The following is an 18,930-nucleotide window of genomic DNA, read 5'->3' as shown; positions in this document are numbered from 1 at the left end:
CGATGAGATGCATTAGATAGTTCATATATAGAGTTCATCACATCCTGCAAAAAAATTAATTCCAAAACCATATATTTAATTATTTCCTCGTTCTATAGTAACACAACCAAATATATCTGAAATCAATGCGAACTTTGCTTAAACAAATGCATCACCTGTTCTGATTCTTATCATGTAACAGACAGCAAGCTAGCTCTTAAGAAACAACAATGTCTGATCATGCCAATGCAGAAACTTCTAAATATGTGAAATACTTCAGTGTGGTATTGCATGTAATTATTTTCTTCAAAGGTGATGTAAGTACACTGCAACAACAACAACAACAAAAATACTAAAAATCATTAGAGAACAAATGTGCATTTGAGCTTATTAGAGATTTTGTCAGCAAATTTTCTGATATTCTTTGCAAAAAACAGATATGAATTTTTTTTAGAGAATAGAGATACATTTGAACTTATACTCTTTGAAAAATGAATGCATGAATTATATCAAAGATATGTTACAATATATGAAGAGCTTTTCTCAATGCAAAATGTTCTGATAATTACTCAAAGGTGGTTCAGGGAATGGTGAAACATTGGTGGGAAGTCAAATCTGCTAAAGCTTAAGGTACCGTTTGGTCCGGCTTTTTTCCAGCTTCTCTACGTTTTTAAGGAGAAGTTAGGCCAAACACAATATCAATAAAGTACCTTCGAAAAAAAGTACTTTTTTTAGAATGCATAAAATTGAATGAAATGAGCTTTAACCAAAAGTTGTTGAATGCTACTTCAAAAAACTACTTCTCCCCAATTTATTTCACAAGCACCTCTCTTCAACTCACGCTGGCAACCTTTTCTTTTATTTTTTCAATATATTTTTTTCTTCCATTTTATTTTATTTTAATTTTTGAACCGATCCATTTAATTTTTTTTAATCACGGTCCATTTAAGTTTATTATCTATTTTTTAAGGAATTTTATTATCTTTTTATCACTTATATATTAATTTCAATATCTTTTGATTATCACAACCTCGCAAATATTTTTATTCACGCTGTCAATGAATGACACCGAATATTTTTATTCCCTTTCTTCAACCTCGGAAATATATAGACACGCATTAGCGTTTAGAGTAATACTTTATGTTCGTCGGTTTTTTTTTTGTTACGCTAATGCGTATAATTTTTTTTAGTGTTGCGTAATGCGTATAATTATTTTTATAAAATTTTGATTTTAATTAAAAGTACAAGTGTAGTTGCCTACAAAAATTATACTTATATGTATTTTATACATTTGTATTGTAACAAACTATACATATCTTTTTCTTATTAAAAAAATTAAACATATATTTTCCAATGACACCAGCAATGTAACAAATATAATATTATATAATATAAATTCTTATCTTTTTGACTGACACTAAAAATATGGTATTCTTATAACAAAATTTGTTATAGAGTATAATTGGAAAAGAAAAAATCAATTATTCTCATTATATATACACACACATATACATATTATAGAGGTTATCTTTGAATATATGATTGAGCGTAATGAAGAAAGCAATATAAATGAAGAAATCAGTTGATATAATCCAGGAAGAGTAGAAGATGGAGACTACATGAATAAAGTTAGAAATTAAATAGGAGTTGTGTTGATAGAGAGTAGAAATGTTTGAGTCTGTGATGATTTATGTTTTTTTTTTAAAAGATGATTATTGTTTTTAATTTTCTTTGATATTATTTATGTTATTATTTGAGCCTCCTTAAATTATTTCTCCTATTCAAATATTTAACAAGTCCTTTATATAATGATACAAATTTGTATTCATGTTACACAAAATAAACGTCATTGAGTAAATATAGTATTTGTAAAAATATATCTTTTATATTTTAAACATTTTTTCCCTTCAAAAAATATTTTAGACATTTTTTTATTTATTATGTTAATTCATAATGAATTCAAAGTTTTTTTTTTTATTTATAGACAATGCATAAATATATGCAAGGTTCCGGATTCGAATCCCAGACACCACCAAAAAAATAATAAATTTTAAGTTTTGTACAATATTTTGCCAAACAACTTTTAACTTAAAAATAACTTTATAACTAAAAAAAATAAAGAAACCAAACAGCTTTAGCCTTTTTTTTAAAGGGCTTTATTTAAACTTTGTTTTAAAGTAGCTTTTAAACCGAAAAAAAGTCTAACTAAACGTTATCTAAGTATGAAACTAAAAATTGTGCTAATACCATTTCATAAATTCTAATCAAACTAGAGCACAATACATCCTTAACTTCTAGTCTTGAATGCATACAACTATAGTACACAATTTTACACACACTAAAATAGCAATGGATGGCTGAAGACAAAAAATAACTATACAGAACAGACTTAAGTTGGTTCATTACATAGATAAAAATTTGTTCCTACATTCACATCTTGCCCTAAATAAAATATCTATGTTAAACACATAAGAAAAATGAACCCCTCAAAGCCCACCCATCCCAACATCCTCTATTTCTTTCTTTTTTTCAAAACCCTCCTCTCCCTTTCCGTCAAACTCGCAAACAAGCCTTAGGGCCTTCCCATCACCTGTTTTATTCTCCCAGTTCTTATCCTACAACCATAGCATCAACATTCCAGCCACAGTCTCTCCAAATCTAGGATATAGTGGTCTCATAATGAATCTAAAAGTATGACAAATTAATAAACTGCGATTTTTTTAAACGCAGCAACCAAATTAGAAAATATGAATTATGATGATAATACCTCCGAATTGCAAGAATTTAAAATTGCTGGATCATATAACTATATGGCGTTGGCATCTTGACTATTATCTCTTCCACCTTTTGAAGAACTCCATCAAATCCTTTGATAAGGTTTGTCAGATCTTGTACTTACTTCTAGTATGAGAAACTCAGTACCTATATAGGCATGAATCATGATGTCAACTGCCCATAACAAACTCATATTATTGATTATTCGATAGATATCCCACATTTCTATCCTCCACGCTATATAACAAACTGCAATTAAGGCAAAGGCAACAACTAGTTTTGACATAGGCATCATCTAGCATTTCGGGTTACAAAAAAAACACGGAACAAAGTGTATCCATCCCTCACACTATGAATAAAATTTCATATTGAAATTGCATCGAAGGCCATCATCCATCCCTTACTAGATTTAGTTCTCTTGTGTAACCATGCGACGTAGTTACAAATCTCGACCTCTGAATATTGAATCAATAACAATTATCATTTTAAAGTTAATTTCTTGAATCTTTAATTTGAACTGTCCAATTTAAAATGATCAAGATCGCCTATATCACAGTCAGTCACTCGTTTAATAGAGAGAACTTGACTGAAAAAAATAAGGTGTATAATGCTTTACATGTTCTCCTACTTCATAAAACCAACACTTACTCGGGCCTACAATGAGTTAACTATCGTTTGTCAACAACAAAAAAGAGTGCATTGTTGTTGCTTATTGGTCGGATGAATGGACATCAACCTTACACTACACATGAGTGTAATGTAACAGTATTGAACTTGATCTTTCATTTAGATCACTTTTGCTGCTTCCTTCTTCCCCGACTTCAAGATAAAGAATATCATGTGCCAAAAGATTTTGTTAATGTGTCTTTCCAAGGAGACAAGATAATATTTCACATGTTCTACTATATATATGAAAATGATTGATCCTCCAGTATACAATTTGACATAACATGGACATAACTGAAACCCCACCACCTCACCTCACCCCAACCACACACACATGTTTGATGGCTAGGATTTTTGTCGTTACAGCAAAAGCTAAGATTGTACTCTCTCTACTCACAAAGTCACAATGCTTCAGACTTCATACATGTTTACTTAATGCTTATTTTATATATTTTAATAGTACATCAAAATCAGCTAGGTTCCAACAAAGTACGACCCATGTTAATTATTTGCAGAAGTCACTTTCCATAAATTAGTGTAATTTAAACTATTCTTTTAACAGGTAAATTTTTCCAAGTAAAAAAGACCATATTTGGGACATTTATTACACATTTAAATTGTTGCTATAAAAAAAGATACCAACAAATATAATAAGTATATACGCAGAGGAAAATGAAAACGAGTAGGTATGTTAGTACTTGATATTTTGCTGGGAGATAGAATATATAAAGATATTGTTGGGGGATAGAGAACAAAATAGTGGAACAGGTCTATGGTTGACATAGTCAAAGTTAGATCTATGATCTTATCCAACAGACAACAATTGGATCAGGACCACACAACAAATAACACTATTGTTTTGGCATTCATTAATTGTTAGTATTAGTACACTCTCACAGTCACAGGCAGAGACTAGAGATGGAGTACAACACGACACAACATAGCAAAGAGTCTTATTCACATAAAACAGAAACACTGGTTGTTGACTTGTTGTTTCATCAGTTTTTCTTCTACTATATAATATAACAACAAACATCACTGAACAATAGGCTATAATGCATAGTTGAATTTTGATAAATATGCAAGCACAATAAGATTACATTACAGAATAGAACAATAATCTTAGGTTAAATGAAACTTAAAATCAGAAGGTGCTAATTAATTAATTTACATATGAAATATGATTAAACTTATTGAGTAAGGCAATTTCAGAATTAGCTCTTGATGATGCAACATTTGGACTGCTATTACCACTACTATCAGAAAATGAAGCAAGTGTTTTATTATGCAAAACACCAGATGGAGAGGATACCATTCCTGTTCCTGAAGTGCCAATGGATTCGACACGATTTGTTGTTGTGAGAGGTGAAGATGGATTAGAATTTGTTGCATCACTGATGGAAGTAACATTGCTTGGCCTTAGAACTTCAGCTAGTGGACCACCAGGTGTTGAACCTAACCAAGGTTGTGCTGAATTGAGCCAATTTGATAATGCTATTTTAGTACTATCATCGTCACCCGCAGCATTCATTTCAATAGTACTCATTTCTTCACTCACGGCACTACCTCCCATTGATAGATCAAGTGATGAAAGGGATAATTTACCAACTGATGCAGAACCATTGTTGGAGGTGGTGGTGGTGTTGGCATTGTTTTCCACTGTCTCTGTATTAGACCAAGCATCAATGAAACTAAAACCTCTTGGTTTCTCAGATTGGAGAGTTTGCATTGGAACAACAAGGGGATTAAGTAAGAGAGGAAAGGGTTTTTCATGTTGAGCTAGTTCAGAACTGTTATATAGTGGAAATGAATTCAGATACTGAGATTCAGTGTTATTATGATAAGAACTTTCATTGGTCATTCCAAGTTTGTTGTTATGCATCAGAGGGTTCCATCCTGAATTAGAAGCACCAAGGGAAATTGGATCTCCATTCAGCATCCACTCCAAGCCCCTTTTCATTCAATTCACCAAATCAATAACAAACTAGAAAAAGTCCATATTATTAACAACATAAAACAAAGCATTTATCTCTGAAGAGTGAATTTAATAGAGGAAGAAAAAAAAAATCAAGCTTTATTATGTTGATTTTGTTTTTGTTTTAGAGTTTAGAGTCTTTAGACCAAATCACAACAAAACATGAAAGTGAATAAGGGAAAATCAGATAAACTAAATCAAAAGTACAAAACAAAACATAGGCATAGTACATGTTTGGATTCATGATAAATTTAGAAGAATCACAGATTTTAGCAAAAGCTATACTTAGAAGCTTAAGCCTTCAACAAAATCACATTGGCAACCTGATTTCATGAAACTCATATGATATGAATCAAAACATGTGATTCTAAACAGATATAGCAAAATACAGATATAAACTCACCTTGGTTGCTTATTTGAACCCTCAAAGCTGCTATTATGCAAAGAAAGGGAAGATTGGAGATAAGGATGAAGGGGAGTAGAAGCAAGAAAATGTGATGAAGATCCATATTTTCTTGTAGTTGGATTAGGAACAGCCACAGTAAAATCAGGCACAGAAAAAGGGTTAGAATCACAACGAGCCTTTTTGATTTGATGATGACTATTGCTATTGTTATTTGTGTGAAGTTCCACAGGCTTTCTTGAACGGGGACGACCTCTATGCATATGCCTTTCACAATACCTGTTATTAAGAGCTACATCTTTAGAACATCTCCATTTTTTACCATCTGTTCTTTTGCACCTACCAGCCTCTGGATCAGTATTGTTCCTATTTGATAGCCTCAAATTGAAACCACCATCCACTGCTTCAACAAGTTCAAATTTCAAGAAACAGTAAGAACAGAAAGCAACACATGATGAAAAAGGCCACACATTGATTCAATGACAAAAGGTAAATAGAATGAAAAGTGGTAAAAAAAATACAAACTTTTGACTCAAAATGGACTTAAAAAAGTAGAAAAAGTTAATGGGCTATGTTATTTTCTTTGTCTGTACATCAAAATATGAAATTAAGGAAGAAGAGAGAAAAGGGCCATACATGAAAGAAGATGAGAAGGAACAGGAAGTGAAGCCATCAAGTACTTGTAAATCATAGCTTGTCTTTCAAGCTCTCTCCATTGAGCACTTGTGAAAGGAGGATACCCTATTCCTATTGAAGCCGCCATTCCACCTGCTGTGACAACCACAAACACAAGTATGTTCAGACTTCAGAAACTTGTACAGAACTTTTTTTGTTCTGACCACTACTTATGTTTCTATATATTATTGATTGATGGAAAACAATAAGAAATAAACACAAATTAACCTTTGAGGGTTGTGTTGGAGGCAGAAATGTTGTGAAAAGGTTGAAAATTTAAGGATACACCACCATTATCAATGATAGCATTAGCACCTAGAGCAGAAGAATCACCCCCAAAAGACATGTTGTATGTTGTGGGACCATAACCATCAGCATCAGCAGCAGAAGCAGAAGAAGAATCATGATTATGAAAAAATGAACGGTGGTGATGATTATTAGAGAAACCTTCAAAACTCTGCACCGACCCAACAACAATGTTGGTTTTTTTTTTAGGTTCCTTGTCTTGAACGCGAAACTCACCCATAACTAATTAAAATGAAACCAAGCACACTTTGGTGAAAAAAGAAAACAACTTTGTTTGTTGTAATGTTACTTACTTTTACTTGTTATATTATGCCAATAGTAAAAAGAATCAACCACCAAAATTAACTTTTTCAGGTAAGGAAGATAGTGCTGTTTCTAAATAGGAGTAGGGGTAATGAAATGATAATGCATATGATATGGTAATATATAGTAGTATAGTAGTACAGCAACAAAGGCTAGGCTTGAGGCATGTAAAGAAGACAGGTGTTGGAATGGAGAGATTTATGATTGTGTTATGGGTTGCCGCCATTCTCGGCCTTTGATTTGCTTCCATGCTTCCAACATTCGCACCAATCCACTAGCAGACAAATTGATAAAAAAGAAAAAAAGGTGAGTCTGAGTGACTTGTTTCTTTCCTCTTACTATTTCTCTCTCTTATCCATTTTTTCATCTAACATCATTATTATGGTATCTATCTATCACTTTCTATATGTAAGGTTAAAATCAATATAGGACACAATTTTAGGGGGTCTAATTACAGTTTACTCCCTCATATTTTAATCTTTTCACCAAACTTGCCTCTCCAATTCAAAATCATCTAGTTTTGATCTCTTCTTAGATATTTGGGCTAATTTTCTTTTTAAGCTAAACAACAAATGAAAAAGAGAAACGATGTCAAACCTCTTCTCATTAATTATTTTTAATAAATTACTACCATCATCCGTTGTTTCAAATTCAGATTGTAATTAGATGACATAATCTATAAGTTTATACTGTAATTAGTTGTAGTAATAAGTTCATATTGTAATTTAGATTGCACCAATTATTTGATTAACTTTATCATATGATGTATTTATTCATAAATCAATGCAATACTCATCTGGTGTGTTTCTTTTGTTGTCACTTCTCTTGTCATGACTAGTTGATGCCTCTTATTTACTCATTTTTTCTTTTTACCCGATGTTTCAGGTTCTTGTGATAAAAAACGTTGAATAATGAATGTGATAAACCCAACCCAGGATGTGTGCGTTTGCTGGTACACCTTGATGGAGAAGTGAGTATACCAATGTAGAATATTGATCCTGATAGACACTCTTACCTTGATTTGGTTGACGACATCGCGGTGTTGGCTATTAAACGATGTTAAATTTATAGGGAAAGTTTTTATCTATTTTAAGAGACCTCATAGGAGGTTATTGTCTATTATAAAAATAATGGAGGTGTATGTGTCATTTAAAGAAACATAAGGGAGGTGGGTGTATTTTTCTCTTAGAACAGCTGAGTGAATGAGAGAGTAAGGTGTCTAACAGTAAATTCTAAAGGCGCACACAGTTCTACTTCACTCAAATTTCCAAATGTACACAAGAAGAATTCAATGTCTTGGTGAGCATCTCCAAGAATATCCTTCCATGCAATTCCATCCAGCTAGCCACTTATTTAAAATAAACGTTTTGGTATATAAGGTTGAGGCATGTGTCTAAAGTTTGACTTATGAACAATAGTGTTCTTGGCATACTCACTGCCATGTAGACATGTGATGTTCACATGGAATTCATATGAACTATAATAATGTTGGCTCAGTGTATGCAAGTGTTGTTTTTATAGAGCAATTAACTAACGTAGTAAATGGTGTGTAGACAAAGACATTCGGACACATGTAACATCAGGATCAATTAACGTTCTTTTCTAATCAACTGTGTTATTAAATATTGTTGGGGAGTGTGGACACAAACCTTATCAAATTATGACGTTACTTTTGTTTTTTTATTTGATGAATATGAGGTTATTTTTCTTTTTAATGAAACCAATATATGACATTAAAAATATGGGTTTCTTAACGATTGTTTCTGAGGTATTTTAAATATTACAAAAGAAGAAATTATTTCATAAAAAAAATTTAAAAATTTTAATTTTCAATGCATTGATTACAATAATTTTAAAAAAACGTCACCTCTTAAAAAAAAAATCTTCAAAAGAGACACTAATTATAGAAGTTGATTAGTGGTATTTCACGTGACTTAAGAAACTATGAAAGAAAAATATGGGGATCAATTAAAATATTGCCTTTATTTTACTTTTATATAAATCAATGTATCATCCGCAACAATTGTTAAGGTTAACCTCTCAAATTAAAAAATTGAGATCAATTAATTTTATGTTGGTCCCTTCCAATAAATATATCTTCAAACGTATCCGGCAAATACCAAACTCTAAACCAAATATCTAGGCTTGTCAAAAAAAAATTATATATCCAAGGACATCAAGTATCTCTACTCTTCCACCAAATATATTTATTGATTACACCGTAACTTTATATGTTGTCACACTATATTGGTTACACATGCCTTTATTGAAATGTGAAATGAGAAAAAATGAATTACTTCATTAAATTTGATCACAATGTTCATGGTCTTCTAATAAATGTGACGTAAAAAAAAATGTTATAAATTCGAAACCATGCACAAATGCACACATGGCTAATATGGCTTTATTGAAATGTGAAATGAAAGAAAATGAATTTATTGGATTGATTCTCAATGTACATGGTCCCTTATATATACACAATACATGGATAGACAGACAAATAAAATTGTAAATAAAAATAGGATTTTTCTATCATGTGTAAATTTGCACATGTTAAGAAGTTTAAAATAAAAATTTTGTATTGGAACTTGTACATTTAATATTAAATATAAAACTTTTAAATAAATAATTATAGTTTTCCAAGAAAAAGTTACTACTATTAGTTGTTTTAACATGTGCAATGTTGCACATGTTAGACAAACCCATAAAAATAGATGTCATTTAATTTGGGAAAGCAAACTTCTTTCTCATCATGGGAAAGTAAATCTCAACCATTAAATTCAAGAGGAACATTGATTTTATCATAGTCTTTCTACATTATATTTTTTCCCGCAGATAGAATGAGAATAACACAGTGAAACATAAGCCCAAACTGTCAATTTAGACATTGAAGCTTAGCTTCCCTTTTTCTTTGGCTGAATATAATTTTGAACAGATTATGTTGCACGAAACTTGGAACAAGCATGAAATCTCAGCTACTAAAACACGTATCGTACTAAATTGTTTGTAGAAAAGGGGTATAACTAAGTGCTTGTTGATTCGTGGCGAGTTGACAAAATGACAACGAATCTCTTTGATTTTGCAAAATTTACACTTCTGAGATTCAACAAAGTGGAAAGGATGTACAAAGTCATATTTATGTTTTGTATATGTAGTTATCACCCAAATGCAGAAAGCAGGAATTTTCCACTAACAGCAATGTTTTCTACAAACAACAACAACCTCAACATCAAAATCTTCATCAATCCCTTAATTCTAACTTCCATCTTCATAATCTCATAAATAAAATCAAAAAAATTATATGTTGGAAAACCCAGAAATAAAAACCCAGATCAAACAGAATTCAAATTAAAATCGATTCTCAATAAACTTGCAAAATTGTAAAAGAGAAAATTTGTGTATCTATTGCCTTCCTCTTCGTTTGTGTGTATTTGAGTTTTTTTATTTTTGAATTTTTATTTTGATTTTTGGAATTTTGGGTTTAAGAGATGAACAAAGATGAATGAGAGTTTTTATTGAGGGATGAAGAAGAATAAAGGGGAAAAAATATAATGTAGAAAGACTATGATAAAATCAATGTTCCTCTTAAATCTAATGGTTGAGATTTACTTTTCCATGATGGAAAAGAAGTTTGCTTTCCCAAATTAAATGGCACATGTTGCACATAAAAATATAAACATTAAATAAGACAAAATTGCAACTAAAATAGTAAATATTTATCATTTTCTACAAAACAAAATTTATTTCCATGAGTTCTTTAAACAATACGGCTTTATTTCCCCACTATTTTTTCTTATTTTTATAATAAGTTTTTGAATGATATAAGGTTTATCTTCATTAAGAATTAAGTGTTGCCCCACAAAAATTTATTTATTAGCAATTTATATTTTTTAAATTTAATCTATATTGTTATAATATTTTTAAAATAAAAAATATATCATTCACAAACATTAATTTATCATTCTCGATAAAAAAAAATGTAAAAAAATTCTCAATTTAATTTTTCTCAATGTTTTTCATCATCAAAGCCCCCATCCCTCAGCTCTAAACTCTAAAAGAAAATACAAAGGTACTTCTTAAAAATGACCTCTTAAAATGTACTTTCACTTTTGAAATAAATAAATTAAATATACTTGTATGCACTTAGTTGATTTGTTCATGTGCAGGTCCAAAGGAGAGTTGCATGCAAAAGTACTTAGCAACACCTCTCTCGTTTATCTAACTAATCAACGTTTACTTCTGTCTGCAACCATTCCCAATTTGCAAACCGTGAATTGCACTCCAATTCACTTCACTTCCCCTCTTCCATTCCAAACTCTATTATTTCAAATCTACTCTTACACATACACATGCATGGAGTGAGTATTATGGAGTAACCATGACGCTTAAGAGCACATGAATATCGACACAAATTTTGTTTTCACCACATGGAACAGTACTTCTCTTATACGTACCTTCCGCGTCTTATACGCTATTGTTCTTTATTGGTCACTATGTTGTACTAGAATTTTCGATTACGATGATAGATTGGTTGTGGTTTCCCCAACCTCACTTTGGAAAGGTTTTGAAAAATCCGTTTGAGAATTACTATTTAGTATAAATAATATAATTCGAAAAATGCAAAGAAGTGTTCTATAAGATTAGTTAAAGAAATAAATGTAGTAACACACTAAGTTTGGAGAGTGTTGGAGAAGTTGACACATGTGAGAGATGATGAACAAATAAACCAAAACAATAAACAATGGCATGGGATGCTTGGGACATGTGTGTTCGGTGTTATGCTATCTATTCTTGTTTGCAATGGTCCCTCTCCCTATCACCTTTGTCATTTTGCTTTGATTCCAAAGCTACCACCGCCAAGGAAACACCGACTTTGTAACCTAAATAAAACATTTTAGTTATTTTACTTTCTAGCTTGGATTATTCCCTTTTGCCTACTCTAATTCAATAATGTATTGTGGAACTTTGCTTTCCCAAAAAAAGAAGGACCGTGTCTATTTATATCATCTCTACATATGGGTTTCCACCTCGTTATAATTTTTTGGTTAGAAATAAAGATGGTGGATTCATGAATCTCGATCGAGGGTCCAATTATACGTACTCGTCGTGTATTATAAATATTATTTTTTTAAGAAATTATAAATATGTTGTTACTCATTGGACAAAATATAAATATGTTGTTACGTTGTTACATGGTAAAATTTCAGATGATGATAACTTATGAAGAATCTTTTTTTTGTTTACAAAGTGTTGTTTCTCATTGAACATTATCATAGTTTTTTTTTACAAAGTGTTGTTTCTCATTGGACATAATCATATATATGTAATATGTGGCTAATAAATATGTAGTTTCTTCAGCAAAAAATCTTTTTTCTTCAAAATGTTGTTTATCAACATATGGAAGTATTGTAAATCTCGAGTGGATAGCATGGAAGTATTGTTCATTTAATTCAACATTAAGGTTTCAATACATGTAAGGTTGCTCACACCCTTTTTTTTTTTTTTGAAGAATTTAATGACCACCCATGTAGAGTGTGAGCAATCTTGTGTTGCGTATCTTTAGACGAATTCAGCATGAGAACTTTGTAATAAAAAAAAAACGACATAAATTTTTTAACGGAGATAAGTACATGTGCGGAATAGAACTCAGATTATAAGAAAACTCACGGTGAGGGTGGATCAATGGAAGAAATGCTCTCTAAATGGAGGTGGGGGACGATGAAAGAAAGTGTCTCTGCAAACACTCTGATGCACAAGTCAAGTATAAACTTAATGTGCGTGATAGGTTAGATTGAAGCGTCACTAGTAAGGTTGTAGCATTGTGTTTATATAGACAATTAGTGTGGTATTGGACTGAGAAGTGATATTAAACTTGGCTCTGCCCAAAAGTCCAGTCTAAAGTAACACCAAATTTAGATTTATGAAAGTGTGATATTGATGCTGTGAGCTACCATCCTGCACTCTATCTCAAAAATCACTTTTATCCCACTCGATAGAGAAGTTGCCCATTCCATAAGACCTTTTTTTTGTTAGGATAAAAAAATAAACTTGTGTTGTTCTTGGTTAAAAAGAATATGCTAATCTTGAAAATAAAAATTTGAGGTTTTTCAAGTAATTTTCATAGTTAGATTACCAAGTCTTCATAAAAACAGAATCATATATAAATGTAATTTTATGTATTTTTTTCGTTACAAAATTTTTGAGGTTTGGTTGAATTATGTTCTAAATTGAGGCGTCCAAATCACAACTGAAATTGAGTACCAACAGCTGTAAATGTGCACTGGCATTTTTCACCAAAATAATGTGTACCAAGTCCAACGGCATTTGAAAATAAAAAATGTGCATTAACAAGTTGTGTTTCCAATTTTTAGTTTAGTGGACGATATAAATACTTCGAATAATTTATAGTAGAGGTATATAATCTACTAACTATCTTTATTAAAAAAAAAAAATCTACTAACTATCTATCAAAACTCATACTTTATGAATTTCCAATTTTACCTTCAAAAGGGACAATTTGATAAATCCAATAAACCTTTAAACTTTGGGAGAGTGCCACCTCATCAGTATTTGGTCTATTTATATGCAGTATTCTCAATATTTCTCTCCCACATTACACCTATTTCATCATTCATAGTACTTGGAGAGATATTTAATCCAAAAACACTATTTCAGTTTCTTCTTCATCACAGGTACCGTTTGTATTTTCTGTTTTCCTTTTGATTTCGTGTTAAAGCTTTGGTTTTCGCTTTTTTTTTCTTTTTTGATTGTGATTGGATTTCAAAGAAAAGATTGTTTTGTTGCATGTTTGTCGAAAGATGTTTTCTTTGCAGAAAGATACTTTTTTGACCTAAAGATATCATCTTTCGTTGTTTGGTGTTGCAATTCCGATTTTGCATTTTGGACTTTCTTTTCCTGACCTAAAGAAATGCATGCATGTGAATTTTGGTGATTGAATTTTGGAAGATGCAAAAGCTTTAAAACGCCTGCTATTTTTAATCTCTGGTATTATAGTTGATCCTGGGTTGGATGAATCATAGGTTTTTTTCCACATATTCATAAATTTTTAGTTTTTTTTTTACTTTGCAGATCCTGGGTTTTTCATTTATTTGAATTTATTGTTCAATTTCACTTCAAATATATTATTCGAACCAAACGAAATTAAGAAATTGATTTGGAGGTTTTTAATTTACAAGTTGAATTGCTTCTGAACTGATTCTTAAACCACCATTTAAAAAACTGCTTGGTTTTATGGTATTGATTTAACCTGTTCAGAATCTGATTCTTTGGTTTCTGAACTAAATTTAACCGGCATTTTGGTTTCTACTTGAAGAATTCACAACCTAAGGGTTTCAGAAAATCTTCTTTGTTTTTATTTCTTATTTTCATTTTTTATTACAAAAATGCCACGTTGATTTCACTTGCCTTTAATAACAACATTTTTAAATTGCGGTATTTTGGTTTCTACTTCCTGTTTCAATGTTTTAGCAAATGAATGTGATAAACACATGTTCAGTAAAGAACACCGAACCAAATCAGAATTGTTGATATACGGTCGGTTGTCAACAAGTTCAAGTCAGAACATGTTGAAATGGTGATTATGGATGCTCGGGTTTGCATCTAAATATCACTTTTTGGTTTTGACTTTACTCATCTTATATGTCTATGTTAAACTATTTGTGAATTATGCAGAGTGATACAATTCACCTTAAGTTGCCTAAGGAAATCATCGCAGAGTTTAAGCCTGTTCTGATGTATAGCAAAACTTATGAAATGGAAAACTTCAAGGTCAATAATAATGACATTATAGTAAAAGCAACAAATCATCAATACTGACTTGTCACAGGGGGCTACGGTCATCACTTCTGAAGAATTTCCAAACATTCCTATGACATCTCTCCATTTCAAAAGTTTTGAAGAAATACTTGGAGGAAAATATAGAACTGACTTGATTGTTGGTTGGTTTCTTGGTGAAACTGATCCCTTCTTTAAACTTGACCTTAATTATCTACTTTGCTCATTTTTTTACCCTTTATTTAAGATGTCATTGGAGCTTTTTATGATGTAACTTCTACAAATAGAAGTGGATTAAAGATATGATCAATCACTTTTCTTCTCAAAGATATCAAGTATAACATTCTATTTCCTTTAATAGTTCATATATATGTTCATTATAATGCATATTGTGTTAGACTTCTGATGTTCTCACCTGTTTTGATTTTTAGTGCCAACATGTTTCATATTTGCATTTGGGATGACTATGCAAAGCAATTCTGTGATGGGTTAGCTGCCTCAAATGATGCTCAATAAGTTTACATTGTTCTCAAATATGTCAGAGTCAAATCACCATAAGGTATTTATTTTACACAGGTATGATTTATGTTGGTAACTTATTTGTGTTTGTTATACATATATGATCTTAATAGTTGGATTATGTTTTTTAGGAAATTATCCTCTTTACTTTACTAATACTTTGATAAATATTGGAAATATTCCTTACATTTCAAAGATGTCTATGTCTACATCACAATTGCAATGGCCTTTTAAACTTACCAGAAGGCAGCTTCCTATCATTATTTCATATGCAATGACTATAATTTAATTTTAAAGTATGCAGGTTTATAAATGCTTGGCAAACAGTTGCGTTGTTACTTCAAAGTCTGCCTCAAATAAAAGCGCAGCGAACTACTAAAGCAAAAAACCCAGGGTGATAACAAAGTAGTAACAACAGATAAGTCAAATGGATACTACAGCCTTTTGATGTAGATGCATAATAAAGTAGTAACAACAGATAAGTCAAATGGATATGCAAGAGAATGAAGATGATGATGCAGACATAGCTTCAGATCAATTGCAAGGAGACAAATCAAATTCCACAGTTGTTGCTCATATGTTAGCATAATGAGTCACATTCATATTTATCAGTGAAAACCAAAAATTAGAAACACTTTAAATAACTTTAAATAGTGGAGGGAGCCGACCATAAAAAAATGTAAAACCATGCAAATTCAGAATGGATCACAAAGCCGCACACTTATTTGCAAGATTAGATTGAGTTTCGAATCTCTTGGTCATTCTTAGACGGATGAGTTTCAAACAATCAACAACCAAAAGAAGAGACCTCAAAATCCAACCCCTCGGTAAAAATTAGAATGTGCTCACACAAAAATTCATAACGGAATGGATAGATGCTCTGGAACAGAAAACCAAAACTGCAACATCAGTACAATTTAATCATATAGTGATCAGTAACCTTCATCCAAAAATAGTAGAAATTCATTATTATTCATTTTATGGTTTTTTGGTTTTTCAGTTGGTCTAGGCTGGCATCATTGAAAGTGAGATATATCCAAGGTGGTAGTAACTTGATATATCAATAAGACAGGCTCTGCCGTGCATCTGTGTGGAATTCCACTCACCAAATCATCTTGTAATCCTTTCTGCTCATTGTCAGCAATAGCTTCAGTTAAGATGGCTCTACTTCTAGTTTTGAATTTCCAAAGTTTAGGGTTAGGCTACCACAGATTTCATCCCAGTTGGATTGGAGTTGGCTTGGCACGGCTTGAACTATTGTACTTGTTTTAAATTACTTCAAAGCAGTCACCAATTCAAGTTGTCAATTACTTGCAGCAAAATGGACTATGGATCATAGTACTTTTTTCTCTATCTGAAAAGTAATAGATTTGCATGACTCTTTAACAATTTTGTATGACATAGCTTGTGTTTTACAAGCAACCCAACAACATCAGAGTTGGTATTCACCTGCATATCTGATGCTAAAGAGATTCTGTTTTGTCCACATTCAAAGTTGATCCATGGTTGCTTTTTCTGTCATACACAGAACCCAAGTTGATTTTTCTTGCTCACTGGGTTATTGAAAATAGTAACATGATGAAAGTAATGTAATTCCATATAATGTGGTCCGTAGATAGTCATTATGAATAACCCCATTAATCAGAATTAAAACTACAAGCAACAATCTGTAACTTGCATTTGACAGACACCAAAGAGAAGCATTTAGTTCTCTTCCAAAAAGGTTTTTAAAGCCTCAAAGTCACATGGTGAAATTATTTTCTTTTCATTGCTACTATTTCATTGTTTAAAAATAAAAAGGTTCAGTATTTTGAATAAAATTGAAATGAGGTCAATCAAAACAATAACTAAAAAACAAACAAGCTTCACTGAAGTTTGAAATTTAGAGTATGAATTGCAGAATAAGCAAGCATATTCAATAAGCCAAATACAAAAGGCAAAGCATGTTATGTCAGTTTGAATAGATTGACAATGGGAAAACAGCAAATTTAGAAAGCATCAATAATTGACAAGAAAAATGCCACGGATTAATAATCTTCATATTCAAATATAAAAAAAAAAATCACAAATCCATAAAGAAACAATAGCACCAATAGCCATGGCGAAAAAGAACAGGAACCGGTCATCAAAATGCCTAATCTACATCTATACAAGAAAATACCAGCTTCCTATCCCTCTTCTTCACTTGGCTATCAGCTTCCTCCCATGCCATGCAGATCATCATGGAGGTTTATGATGAATGATCAACAAGATTAAGTAGCCATCGAACTCATCTCTATGGAGGTTTTACACCATTCAATTCAATTCCATTTATATACAATACAGGAACACTATTAATCTCTTAAACAATTGAGTTGCAATTGATGCAAAATTGACGAACCATTTCGTTAACACTTTGGTCGAACGAGTGGGGAGCATTTCAGCAACAACCCTCAAACCCGAATTTAGGAATCATTGAAAAGCGAAGGCGAAGAATGGCGAAAGAGATCATAAGGAGCCCATAAACTATCCAACGGACACGGCTTCTTGGAATCAATTCTAAGCCAAGGCTTCCCTTTCCCACTCCAATGCAAAAGACTCACCGGACCAGGATGCAAATCACGGCAAAGACCTTCCACATTATCACCACCTAACCCATGCTGATTCCATCTATGCTCCACTCTCTCAACATCACCGGCGAAAACCAAAAGAAACGGCGGAAGAGATCCAAGCTCATAGATCCGACTCCGTTTCTGAATCCGCATCCAATTCTCAAGCTTCTCCGTGTATTTCCCTTCACGCCATTTCCATAAATCAATCACCATCACTCCAGTGTTAAAGTAACACGCTTCGCGTCCCTTAAACGACGCCGAGTAACTCGGATTCGACCAGAACCGATGCGTGAAGTAGGTAGTGAAGTTCGCGTGACAATACTCCGGCGCACCGAGGACATGATTTCCTAAATCGATGCTCCATAGTTTTGCCACGTCATCAACGACGATGAGATCGGAATCGAAGTAGATGATTCGCTGAGCGGTTGCCGGAACTAGATCGGCGAGGTACATACGCGCGTAATTGAGTGGTTGATCGAGTGCGCGGCGGATTGAGTAAGAGATCTTTCCGCGAACGAGATTTGAATCGAAGTGGTAGATGTGGAAGTTGAGGTAAGGGAAAGTTGAAATGATGATGCGACGGAGCTCTTGACGTCGACGGTGTGTGGTTGTGACGAAGTGGAAAGCGATGTTTTCTGGACAGGATGCGTGTTGAAGGACGGAGAAGACTCCGGCGGTTGAACCACGGAGGTAGGTTGCGTCGAGTGTCATTGCAATGTGGATGATGGATGAGGTTTCACGTGGTGGACATTCACGTCCGTTGCGGAATGCTGGTGCTTCTCGGAACGTTTGAACTTCGCCTGGAAATGCTGCATCCGCCAGTGGGAAATAAGCCGCGGCAGAGAATATGAGAAACACGACGGCGCGTGAGAGTGTCGGCTGCATTTTGTTAGTGAAGTGAAAAAAATGAGTGTGGAAAGTGAAGTGTGTTATTGTGGAGGATA

General features: G+C 32.5%; 2 protein-coding genes and 1 long non-coding RNA gene across 10 annotated transcripts; 1 reads left to right on the top strand and 2 right to left on the bottom strand.

Moving 5' to 3' along the window:
- Positions 1–4,459: 4,459 nt before the first annotated feature.
- Positions 4,460–7,437, bottom strand: LOC11444759 (growth-regulating factor 3). 4 transcript variants are annotated; one of them, XM_039831680.1, is made up of 4 exons: positions 6,702–7,437; positions 6,435–6,569; positions 5,799–6,201; positions 4,460–5,372 (listed from the first exon to the last, which is right to left on the bottom strand). In XM_039831680.1, the coding sequence occupies exons 1-4, from the start codon at positions 6,997–6,999 to the stop codon at positions 4,583–4,585; spliced, it is 1,626 nt and encodes a 541-aa protein (XP_039687614.1). In that variant the 5' UTR covers positions 7,000–7,437; the 3' UTR covers positions 4,460–4,582. The 4 variants fall into 4 exon arrangements, with proteins under 4 accessions (XP_039687614.1, XP_039687615.1, XP_003602338.1 ...); XM_039831681.1 differs by having other exon boundaries at positions 6,435–6,566; XM_003602290.4 differs by having other exon boundaries at positions 5,799–6,198; positions 6,702–7,435.
- A 6,242-nt stretch (positions 7,438–13,679) lies between these two features.
- LOC120579444 (uncharacterized) lies at positions 13,680–16,764 on the top strand. Of its 5 annotated transcripts, XR_005645286.1 has the most exons (4): positions 13,680–14,694; positions 14,775–15,211; positions 15,308–15,452; positions 15,693–16,764. It is a non-coding gene; the product is annotated as an uncharacterized lncRNA (long non-coding RNA). The 5 variants fall into 5 exon arrangements; XR_005645285.1 differs by having other exon boundaries at positions 13,680–15,211; positions 15,308–15,435; positions 15,700–16,764; XR_005645283.1 differs by having other exon boundaries at positions 13,680–15,211; positions 15,308–15,435.
- Positions 16,765–17,382: 618 nt separating this feature from the next.
- Positions 17,383–18,930, bottom strand: LOC11444757 (probable galacturonosyltransferase-like 3). The gene has a single exon (XM_003602288.4). The coding sequence runs from the start codon at positions 18,869–18,871 to the stop codon at positions 17,840–17,842; it is 1,032 nt and encodes a 343-aa protein (XP_003602336.1). The 5' UTR covers positions 18,872–18,930; the 3' UTR covers positions 17,383–17,839.

This window comes from Medicago truncatula, chromosome 3 (assembly GCF_003473485.1).
Source record: "Medicago truncatula cultivar Jemalong A17 chromosome 3, MtrunA17r5.0-ANR, whole genome shotgun sequence".
NCBI classification, from domain to species: domain Eukaryota; kingdom Viridiplantae; phylum Streptophyta; class Magnoliopsida; order Fabales; family Fabaceae; genus Medicago; species Medicago truncatula.
Note: the sequence above shows the minus strand (reverse complement) of the source record. Positions and strands in the feature narration are given on the sequence as shown.

Excerpts from the sequence above, each read along its gene's own strand:
- LOC11444757 (XM_003602288.4), bottom strand. The coding sequence starts at position 18,871 with ATGCAGCCGACACTCTCACGCGCCGTCGTGTTTCTCATATTCTCTGCC.
- LOC11444759 (XM_039831680.1), bottom strand. The coding sequence starts at position 6,999 with ATGGGTGAGTTTCGCGTTCAAGACAAGGAACCTAAAAAAAAAACCAAC. Across the intron at positions 6,570-6,701 it reads CTCCAACACAACCCTCAAAG|CAGGTGGAATGGCGGCTTCA; the intron begins GTTAATTTGTGT and ends TGGTTGTCACAG. Across the intron at positions 5,373-5,798 it reads GGTTCAAATAAGCAACCAAG|GGGCTTGGAGTGGATGCTGA; the intron begins GTGAGTTTATAT and ends TTGAATGAAAAG.